This window comes from Typopeltis vanoorti, chromosome 11 (assembly GCF_054136105.1).
Source record: "Typopeltis vanoorti isolate ZY-2024b chromosome 11, IOZ_Tvanoo_1.0, whole genome shotgun sequence".
Lineage (NCBI taxonomy): Eukaryota > Metazoa > Arthropoda > Arachnida > Uropygi > Thelyphonidae > Typopeltis > Typopeltis vanoorti.
The window spans coordinates 70,815,223-70,827,332 of record NC_143559.1 but is presented as its reverse complement, the minus strand read 5'-3'; the positions used below and the strand labels follow the sequence as shown (position 1 = coordinate 70,827,332).

Sequence of the window (12,110 nt, the reverse complement as noted above, 5' to 3'; positions counted from 1 at the left end):
GAATGTTATGACACAATGAAAAAGAAATGCAAGGACATCGCTATCGAACATTTATTTTTAAGCATTTTACAAGTTAAGACATTCAACATGACATGAAATAAGGCGATCTTTCACATTTATATGCAAAAAAAACAAAAAAAAAACAAAGGAATATTAAGGAGGTAGTACTCGTTAACACATAACCAGATATCCAGAAACAAACTGCCCACTATTGAGTGTCTCACACGCAGTTTTTCATGTCGCATTTTTGCTTTCGTTTTTGTGAAACCAACCCACTTAAAGGTTGAAAACCTATAGTATACGCGAGTATTGCAGACACTGCAGGTACTAGATTAAGCCGCTTATAACTCTGTTCTAGAAATTATTTTGTCACCTCAGGCTAGTAAGCATAATGATTGAATTATGTAATGTAATATAGTTATGTAATATTCAATTCAATTACATTGAATTGAAGGATTAAATATTACATAAATAGAGAGATAGTAGCAACCTTTCATTCCTCAGTTTATATCTGTTAAAAAGTAGTCCACTGAAAGTAATACGAGGTTGTAAATAAAGTAGAGGCAGCATGTGCACAAAATGCAAAATAGTTTATCAAGTCTATCCAGTTACATCCCTTCAATGTAATCCCGGTCATGTTCTGAACCTGTTTCCAAATTTGTGGGAGCCGCTGGATACAATCAGCAGAGTGCTGCCTGTTAATGTCATTGATAGTACGACCTACTGCTCGACGAACTTCTTGCACACCACGAAACTGTAGACCTCTGAGGGATTCTATCATTTGGGGAAAAAAGTTGAAATCGCAAGGATTCGAGAATGATCTAATACTCTATCAGCAATTGCGACACATGACATCGTGCAACAAACACGGCGGAGAACCCACGAAAAAATGTGACCACTTTCGCCTTAACGATTCTAGAACGATACAAAAATGAAAGGGATGCATTCCTGAATCGTATCGTAGCCGTTGATGAAACTTGGGCAGGCGCTCATGAGCGTGAACTGAAGAGAGAATCCAAAGAATGGTGCCATTCAGGATTCCTGGCGAAGTTTTTTTTTCAGATGGGGTATTCCTGAATGGCACAATTCTTTGGATTCTTTCTTCAGTTCACGCTCATGAGCGCCTGCCCAAGTTTCATCAACGGCTACGATACGATTCAGGAATGCATCCCTTTCATTTTTGTATCGTTCTAGATGGAGGCTAGAAACCGTGTACCTGTGCCATTTTTGCATCTCAGTCAAGTGATGTGGAACCCGCTGAGATGAAATTTCGCGCATACTGAGCCTCTCTTTCAGGATGTGCCAAAACACTTTAGTGGTTTATCCCAGTTTCCTGGGCCAAACTGGCATACAATCTATCACTGATCAACCGTGAGGAATCCTCAAACAAGCTCAAGATGTTTATTTGAAATGGCGAGTCACCCTGCACTGACCTATCTTGCGACAGTCCGGTACAATAGGACACTGTCGCCACAGGCTTCCCTAAAGTCATGATAATAGTTGCTCGCAGGCTTACGTCGTGCAACCTAGACTTTGATCCGGGATCGTTGTTCTAATCTTGTGAACATTCCTTCGAGCATTGCACACGCTGACTTAAGTGACATTGTGTGGACAATTAAAGACGCTGACTTTAATTCTCCACACAATGACACTTGTTAGAATGGGCTGTATCGCTTTGTTCACATGTACAGTATATAACTAGCGCCTCTATCTGTTACGAGTAACATTTGAATTACCAACTACATCTCCCGTCAGTGATGCCACGACGTTTTTTACAAACCTTGTATTTACTTTGCAAAAATAGCTACACCTAAACATACGATCTCAATAAGTACTCATCAGCAAAGCATTTAAGTTTCCAGTTTGATTACAACACCTGTTATTGTAATATCAGTAATTTTTTCTATTTCTGTTGAGGCAATAGCAAGGGCTGTACTTACACTTTTCCCGAAGCGGGGACCCGAGGGGTTAAAGTGCACTGCTGCCTCTCCCTCATTGCTTAGGACCTTTAAATATTTTTCAGGGCCTTCATCTAGGCCCTGGTAACAACATAAATCACCATCATTGTACTTGTTTTAAGACATTGCTGTTTTTTAGGAGCTTTCCAAGAAGACTGTGGCTACTTTGTGCTTGCCATACCTGAAAACTAGCACGATGGTTTCCTGTTCACGAAGGAATGCGACAAAAAGAGAGACTCTGAATTGTAGCCCAATTCATTTCCCTACTCTTCCTGTGGAGAATTTCAAAGTGAGCAAGCCACTTGATTATGTTGTTATTCCTAGTTAAAGTAAGCTATTAATTAATATTTATTAATTCACAGCTTGTTTTAATAATTTACCATATGAACTGTTTGCTTATTTTTTCTTAAAAAGTGTATCGTCATAAAATTAAAGTACTTGACCTCCATATATTTAAAATTGTGGAGTTTCATTAGAAACAACGATGTACATCAGCAACTGTGCTGTGCTTTTTTGATCAGAGTGCGAGCATCTCCTCGAATAAGCTGTTCTCATTAAAAATAAATAAAATAAAACTTTGAATTGCACTGATGGGCTTTCCATGAGCATCTACATCAGATGTTTAAACATCTAATGTAGATGGTTAAACGTGATCACTTTAAAACATATCAGCAACCTTGCACTTGCAAGTCATGCAAAATCATACCTGGCTTCAATGACAGATTAATTATTAAGGGTTAGACATTAACACCACTCATTTATTCATCTTGCCATCAAGGAATGCTTCCATTGAACTTTTCCTATCAATCATCTTTGTCTTTGACTTTCTTGTATACTTGGAAAGGGGATTCCAGTTACTTATTTTCTTAAAATATTAAAAGTAAAAAAAAAATACCAGCCATTTTAAGGTGATTAATTTTACAGTCTATTCAGTAAAAAGAAAGTCATTTTATACCATTTATGTCCAATGGAATTAAGTGAAATGGTTTTAGTCCTAATATTTAAAAGATTAGTGGGCACCCAGTGCCACCTGCCATCATCACCAAGCTGAGTCGTAGGCTACAGATTTCAAAGGTATGTGGAATGAGTATTGTAGACAACTGCCGCCATATCATGGTCGATTAGATGAATTGTGGGATTAAAAACCTGAGTTTCCACTTCCCTATACCTACAGTATGTGATCTCTTTTCACAGGGTTACACAGGCACATGAAAAAAAAATTAACTTTTTAAAACACAAAGTTTATTATGAATAATTATTATTATGGGTAATAAATTTAACTTTTTTTTTATTTTTAAACCAATGAATTAAATTTATATTTATAGTCGATTGTTCGAGATTTTGCAGTGAACTCTCGTCGTTTGCCTTATTTAAACTTTTTGGTAGATGTAGAAAGACATTAGGGAATTGTGTAGGACAGATGACGCTAATAAGCTAAGGTTTTGAGATTGCACAGATTTTGTATAAAGCTAAACCTCCTCCTCTGAATATTGCTTTACTTGAATTACAAGCTCTCTGATCTTAACGCCAAAATAATAACATTGTAATAACGAAGGAAATGCAACGGCACTCATGGATACCACTAACTGCAATCGCAAATATGTTTTACTGACTACTTATACTATAATTGACAGAGATCCGCAAAGCCAGCTCAAAAAATTGAATAACTGTTAGATCGAACATATTTCTTAGATATTCATACTATTGAAAAGATGATTCATCATGCTCTCCCCCTCACGTATTTTTGGCCTTCCTGAGGTACACAGATATGATTATTTATTACATACAACAGTTAATTGCATAGGATCTCTTACTTATTATTTGGAAAAATATCTTGAATCAAGACTTATACGAAACTTTACTGGAAAAAATATCTAATATCAAAAACAGCTTTGACTTCAAAGGAAAAAAAAAAATCTTTAATAATCTGAAATTATGCTTTCCTTTGATATAGTTTCACGGTTTACAAATATACCATTTTAAGAAATTCTACAAGTAGATTTCCCTGATGATATCGTCAGTTTATTCAAGTATACTATCAATGCCAGTTATTTAATTTGGAGTAATGAATTATTTCAGTAGATCGTGGGTACTGCGATAGATAGACTTGTATCACCTGCTTTGGTTGAATATTTTATGGAGCTTATAAAGAATCGGATTTCTAACACTTTCTCTTTGAGCTCGCATTTGGCCACGTTTTTGTGGGTGATACCTTTGCAATCTGGTCTCACTCTGAAACTGAACTGATTCATTCTGGATAAAATTAATTCCTTATATACCAACATCAAGTTCATTATTGAACCTAAATCTAACAACTCTCTCCCCCTTTTTTGTATACTTTAATGCATCGTAACTCTACTGATAATATTGAATGTTCTGTTTACAGGAAGCCATCCTTTACAGGCAGATATATTCATGCATCTTGGCATAATTATCAAATTGTTCTTCTGAGTCTCTTTTATTATTAGAAGAATTAAAGAAAATAAAACTTAACTCTATTAGTTCATGGATACAGCGAGACTTTGATACAGAAAATATTTGATAATTATCATCCCTCTTCCAGACTAAAATCTGGGATTTTAAGGTTATTTTAAGTTAAAAGGATCAGTATACCCTACCTTAAAGGAACGTCGAAAAAAAAAAAAAAAAAGCAAGGACTCTTCGCAGACCTGGAAATTTGGTGTTTATCAAATACGCTATTTTTGTTACGTTTGCTACTTTGGGCAGACTGGCCATTCTGCTACTATTAGAATCGAAGGACATCAAGATTTTATAAGACTTTTGGAATCTTCTCATGCCATCGACACTAGATATAGACTTCACTGGAACCATATTAAGATGCTATACTACAATAAGTTCAAATTTTATTATTATTATTATTATTATTCCTGATACCTCCAAGGAGTCCGAAGACTCATCGTGGGAGGACATCTACAATTCTCTCTACACCTAACCTCTACTACGAATCATCTCCATCAACGCCATCTACCGCCCACTTCCAACACCACCACAACTAGTAATTTTTGTCTGTAAATTGCGTGTGTTCTGATGGGCCGATTTGTATGTATGCGGGATGAAAAACCCGAGTTTCCGGGAGAAAAAAACCCTGCTACCTCCATATGAGATCGGCTAACTCACCTTCGATTGAAATCGACCAGATAAAGATTCCTCCCGTCGCGACGAGAATCGAACTTAGGCCTATTCCAATCGAAGGGCGCAATGTACCGTCGTTCTTCCAATTGCGCTAATTTGATCATCTATTTTTTTTTTTTTTTGAATTGTGTAAATTAAGATGCTATACTACAATAAGTTCAAATTTGATCATCTATTTTTTTTTTGAATTGTGTAAAGCCCTACGCCACGGCACTAATCTTATTCGGATAGACTGTATGACTATCTCTATTATACCTATATTCTCAGGGTTTCTGAATTCTAATAGTGTTTCTTCCTACTGGAGCTGCAACTAGAAACGCGATATTATATTATACGCATGCTGTATGATTCAATCTTTTATTCAGAATTTAAATATACAGTTACCAGTTCTTCTGCTCTCTTCCTGAAAGAAGCTCATGACATTGAGCGAAATATATGAGTAATAAATTCTATTTAGTTTTCTCGTACATGTGTGTAGCCGTTATTTAAAAATTATATTATGAATAAAAATTCTTGCTGTTCAGAAAAGCGAGCAATTTGGCTGATTGACGACCCCTTTCTCTCTCACAAACACACACAATTCTCTTCATCTGTCTCACTCTCAGCAAAACTAGCATCCGTTATGCTCCCAATTCTGCTGAAAGCCTACAGCAACAGCTGACTCGCAGAACCTGCTACTCCATACCCCGCCTACTTCAATTCGGTGGAAAAGCCTCCCACAATGAAGTATACTCCAAGGACTACAACCTGCAATTCAAGAGGAATATCAACATACTACTTTGCTCTTGACCCCCAGCCGTCATACGACAATTATTTCAGTTATTATAGGCCGTGCGATCTGTTGTGTGTGGAAGTGATACATAAAAAAATATTAAATTTAAGTACTCAATTATGGTGTAAATAATTGATATAATGGATGCAGTGTGCTACTAATAATAAATGTGGCACATCGATCCAATTATTTAAGAGAAAAAGAGTATTAAAATTATACGCTACTCTGGTATAAAGAATTGTAATTCCGGTATTTAACTACGTGTAGCAACTTGATAGTAAATCTCATGTTTATATTCAGACGCTCGATTAGCTTCGTGAAATAACTGTGTTTCGAATCGTCAGGAATATTGAATAAAATAAAATAAAAATCAGCTAAACGCAGGTAAAAATCACAATGTAAATATTTAAAAAAGCACTTGATGGTTGGTGGCATAGCGCGTCAACTGGCTTCTGCATGTGCTAGATGCTCGTGGTATATCATGACTTGTTTGGAAATTTCAGTTTGTGCCATAATATTTTGTTTGGGTTCTGTTGTACGTGCTGCCAATTCTGATTTGTAATTTCTTAACTATATACATCCTTGAGATGTTCATATATACTTTATACTTATCTCTCGACCTGTGTCTTGTCTGTCCTACATAACACATCCAACAGGTGCAGGTGGTATATTATAAATGCTAAGTTTCTTAAGTGGTGAATGGGAAGGTTTTGAAGGCCTAACGAGATTACAAATCGGTGAGGAGAAGAAGGCAACTATGAAACCTTGTCCGTGACTGACTGAATGTAGAGGAAAATTACTGCTCCTCTGAAAACTTGTTTGTTCATGTAGTTTTCTCGGGGGGGGGGGGGGGGAAGGTGACTGTAGGATTTTGATGACCAGTGTTTTGTTATAGCATTCTTTGGCAGAATGGAGCTGAGGTAATCGAGTACTTTATTTAACTACACTTGTGGAGATTTTATATTTTACAATAGAACAATACAAAAGATTTTACAATAGAACTAACTGACCTACTCATAAGTCTAGATATCACCAATATGCTAGAGTAAAAACGACACACTTGCTCTGAGATCTATTTCCTAGGCACCATGAAACTTTTATAAACATTGCATCTACACCACCTTTAAATTCCAAGAATTTTTGGCTGCTGTCTTTTTCTGTTCTCCCAACTCTGAAAAAAATCAGTCTCTCCCTCTTCAGTTTCTCATTCATGAAGCTTGATTTTATGCAGTCCAACTATCTAAATAGTCATGTCATCTTCACTATTTGGACTAACTGTTAGTAATTCAGGCTGTAATTTCATGTAAGTTTCCTTTCTTACCTGACATCTTTCCCTCAGCTGTTCTCACCTTCAATCACTACAATGGCACAAGCGATGCAATTTCCAAGACTTCTATTCTTCCTTCCAGCAATCAAATTATTGTTTCTACTCTACAAATTCAATCACCTATAGAACTGAAATTATTCTTGGTGGAAGTGATTTCAATTCTGCTACCAGCAAGTGTCAAGGCAATCCAAGAAAAAAACTGCAAACCTTTGACATTTAACTTCAGAGGCAAAAGGTAGATTATTCATCTCTTGTATGATAGATAGACAGATACCAAAATTCTTTTGGTTCTAAATTGCCCTCCCCCCTCCATAAAAAAAAACTTGAAAGTTGTGTTCTGTATTGCCTCTAGACCAGGGATTCTCAACCTTTTCCACTGGCGTACCACTATATTTAATTCAAGATATTAGATGTACCAGTAAGGCAGTGGCTCACGTACCATAAGTTGAGAATCCCTGCTCTAGACTATTATACTCCACTGTCAACTTTACAGCACAGAAGCAAGCCTACATAGCACCACTGTAGGTTTGATTCATGTTATATAAGTTTTTGCAAGAGAAGATAAGTGCAACACTTATATTATTATTATTGCATAACACCTCCAGGAAGTCCAAAGACTCATCGAGGGAGGGCACCTGGCCTCCACCAACCCCCAACTACCTTCATCATCTATACCAACGCCATCTACTGCCGACTGCCACCACTAGTATTTTCACAGACAATCACAAACATCCATGCCCACACTGGGATTCGAACCCGCAGCCTTTTGGCTGGAGAGCGGATATGCTAACCACTCAGCCAACCAGGCCGGCAAATGGTGGTAGCAGTAATACAGGGTGTTCGGGATAAATTTGACATATTTATAATTAATTATATTTTTCCGTAAGTTACATGTATTAACACACACTTCTCTTCATTTAAAAGTTTGGACCCTTCTTCATTCACATACAAGATGTCAGAAAGGATGGATAGCTGGAACCCACCTGAATCATGGAAGAGAATAACTTGTATCATGATGATTCGTGCCCGCCATCAAAATAAGGATATTACGACTGCTGCCCAATGCTCCCTGAATACAGTAAAAACAATCAGGCATGAACTAGAGACTTGCAATGGTGACTACAAGGATGTAGCAAGAAGAAAGATCCCTAGCAGACGATCTGATTGCGTTCGTACAGCAGAATTCCTCGCAAATCTGCAGGAACAGGTGTTGAAGAACCCTGGCATTGGAATTTGGGCTTTGTTCGTGGAGTTGCTAACTGTAGTCAAGCCCTGGATAACAAGGGTAGGCAATGGTAGGCCGTATGTATGGCAGCAGGATTCGGCCCCTTGCCACACCTCTGGGAAAAGTCAAAAATGGTTGTCTGAAAATTTCTACGACTTCACCAGTCCAAATGTTTGGCCTCCAAACTCCCCAGACCTTAACCCCATGGATTATTTTGTATGGGGCGCAGTTGAAAAAGACACCAATCGCACTTCCAGTAATACAAAAGCCCAGTTAATGGATAAAATTAAAACAGTTTTTGCGGCCCTTCCCAGGGAGACTGTAGCATCAGCTTGTTCGAGGTTCCGAAGCAGAATTGAAGCTGTGATCGATGCTAATGGTGGTTATTTTGAGTAAATCTTGTTGATAGTATTGTAATTAACTCTGCCTGTAATGTTTTTTTGTCAATTCATTAAATTTAATAGATACAAAGAAGATTTTCTTTTTCCTTACGAAACTGTCAAATTTATCCCGAACACCCTGTATATGGTAATAGTAGTTTCCGCCTCTCCCACAATATATGCAAATTGGCCAGAGAACATATGCAATTAAAAGAGAAGTTATGCAAATAGTGAATTGTAGAGTGTATTCTGTATTGGATGTAGCACATTGTGAACAGTGAATCATGGGCTGCCCAAAGATAGACGTATTTCAAGTCTAGTCAGCGAGAAGAACTTTTTCTAAGCATTTCTTTGACCGATTCTCGAGTTACACGATCTCTGACATGGGCAAGTGTTTTTTTTTCTCCTGGAAACTCAGGTTTTTCATTCCATAAACTCGAGAAAGTTGACCATAGAACCCACATTATTTCAGACAGTAACATATCCTGTTAGGGTTATACACACACACACATCTACAATAGATATATTATTTTGGATAAATCCTTGTATGTGTATATACAGCACTCGACAAATACTCTCACTCACATGCCAGTGGTGAGTAAATTTTTGAAAGCTGATGAGTAGGTGCAGACTGAAAAAACAGAACATTTATTTAATAAAAAAATTTCTACCAAAATTTTTTTTTTAAGAAAACACAATATTCACAATATAAAGGGCTATTATAGTAACAAAAAATTGATGTAACAAATTATATTTTCAAGAAAAATCAATGTTTTTACTTATTCTTACTATTCTTATAAATTATTGACTTCTCCTCCTTGAAATGGTTCTCACACCCAATGGAAATGCTCTCCAAATAATGCCAAAGCACCATTAATCACTTTATTAAACCCGCAGTGAAGTATTGGAATATAGCAATAAGAGGTCTAGGGCAAGTTCATTTTATCGTGACGGGTAGGATTTTGAATAATTTGTTAAGCCCTGTGTACGTACACCCACAAAAGTTTCAACAATAGAATGCAGAATTAAATGCAGTTTTTTAAACCAAATTATCAATAGTTACCTAAGATGTTCACAAAAAGTTTTGTACTTGTAACATTTAAATCAGTAGGTGCCAATAATGGCAACAGTTCAACAAAAAGCTTGGCACAAAAATTTGTGTTCTATGAATCATGTGCATCCTGAAGACACATATAAGTTGTATAAATCTCTGATCAGACCACACTTAGACTATTGTTCTCAGATTTGGTCCCCAGGATTTGAAGGGGATAAATTAACTGTGGAAAGGGTACAGAGACGGATGACAAAGATGGTTTCAGGACTGTACAATTTTGGTTATGAGGATCGGCTGAGGGAATGTGGACTGCAGAGTTTGGTCGATAGAAGGAGAGGTGATATGATCGAGACTTTGAAACTGTTGAGAGGTGGGTACAGGGTTGACACTGGGGAGTTCTTTTGCTTGGTTGAACAGTGGGAAGGAGTGATGATAAGAGGCCATCGCTGGAAGTTATGAAAGGAAACTGTGAGCAAGAGAGTGAGGAGTGGTTTCTTTGCATGGAGGATGGTTGAACCGTGGAATGCATTGCCTGATGGAGTGGTGAGAGCGAGAACGGTCAATGAGTTTAAGGAGTGGTGTGATAGACTTTGTGTTTCTTAGGGGGGGGGGGAGACCTCCCCCGATGAGTCTTGACAGACTTTATGTTCTTAGGAAGGACCTCCCACGATGAGTCTTTTGACTCCATGGAGGCCTGAATAATAATAATATTCCTTAATGTTCATATCTTTAAACTGATTATAGCTGCTTGACAATATATCCAACAGACTTCACATCCTAAACAAAAAAACATCTCAAGAAAAATATTCATATCTTACCTGCTCCTTACAAATACTTCAAAAGTATGCTAAATGCAGATCCATTTCTTAACCCCCTCTTTTCCTGGTAAGAATAATTTTGATGTTATTCTTATTTATTACATCTAGGGAAAGCTTAAAATGCCAATTTTGATCATTACAAACCTTAGAACCTTATCTCATGCAACAGCTGCACATTTCCCTAATGTCATTTGTCACAGTAAGGCACCTAAAAGTCATATCAGTTATTGTGATGACCTATATCAACCTGATCACTATACAATATTAAATCAAAATATCACTGCATGGGAAAAGTCATTCCCCATATGTTTCTCCTTTACCATGTTACTATCTCTGTGTTTGAAGAAGTCTTGTATTTTTTGAATGCCTGGTGCAGTAAACAGCTACAAAGCAATTAACTTCTGCACTTATATTTGTAGCAGCAACCCACATTTTTTGACAGGAATAAAAAATTCCTATTCCTCTTTGTCAGAGGAGCTAACTCTTCACCATATTGATAAATGCACTTCAGATTTTTGGAATGAATGTGCTAATCCTCATCTATATATCTATATATATATATATATAAAACAAGCAGGTTTTATATAACCTACTTGTTTTAATATAATTTCATATGCATAAATCTAAAACGGTGTAGTAAAAACGAAATATACGTTTCACTGTAAGTTTCTTAAGAGCATCACCATGAAAATAAAAAATCACAATTACAGCTGTATGCTAAAAATGGCTATTGTTCCTGTGTCAGTGCAGGTACTTTAAAGACTCAAAAGTTTGTCTTTAGAGGAGGTAATTGGTGGATTTTGTTATTTTCCTTCAGCAACTAGCTAGTCAGGAAATCTCTGATCTAATCTAGATTAGCAATGGGCAACCTTTGTTGGTCCACTGATTAGCTTTTATGTTCAAAGATGTTGTGGACATCATTTATTTTTCATAAAAACTAGTGGCTCCTTTTATAAGCTTTTATAGAAATTCCCTCTAGTTTGACATATTAGAGTATAACAAATATTTTAAAATGGCAAGTAAATATGCTCACATTTCTCTTTCTTCAGGAACAACTGTTCTGACAAACTGTCAGGTCAGGTAGATCAATTCTCTCCATTTCTTTCTGTCCTCCCAAATGCTTCCTTCGTGAATGAACACTGTGCCAGTTAAGGGTTCTCATCTTTAGATCTTCTCTGGTCTTGCTGCCTTTTCCGGTCTTCTTATTCTGTCTTTCCTTGATTTTGCCAACATTGTCCTTGAAACTTTCATTTCCATTGTTTGTATACTAGTCATGTCTCTTTTTGTTACTCTCCATGTCTCGCTGCATAAGTCAAATGGGCAAAAAAGTAACTTTTGTTAACTAAAAGCTTGCACTTAATTGGGACCTTACTGTCTCAAAATCTTCATGAAATCTTCCTAATTATTTCCTGGTCTAACCTTC

General features: G+C 36.8%; 1 protein-coding gene across 2 annotated transcripts in view; it reads left to right on the top strand.

The window, feature by feature from the left end:
• Positions 1–12,110, top strand: part of LOC150101714 (uncharacterized) — a 70,009-nt gene that overhangs the window by 18,666 nt on the left and 39,233 nt on the right. For both annotated transcript variants that reach the window (XR_016549082.1, XM_090400972.1), the window contains exon 3: positions 2,098–2,247. Coding sequence is in view for 1 of the 2 variants with exons in the window: in XM_090400972.1 (XP_090257098.1) it covers positions 2,098–2,247 (150 nt within the window). In the remaining variant the exon portion in view is untranslated. The remainder of the gene's footprint in view (positions 1–2,097; positions 2,248–12,110) is intronic.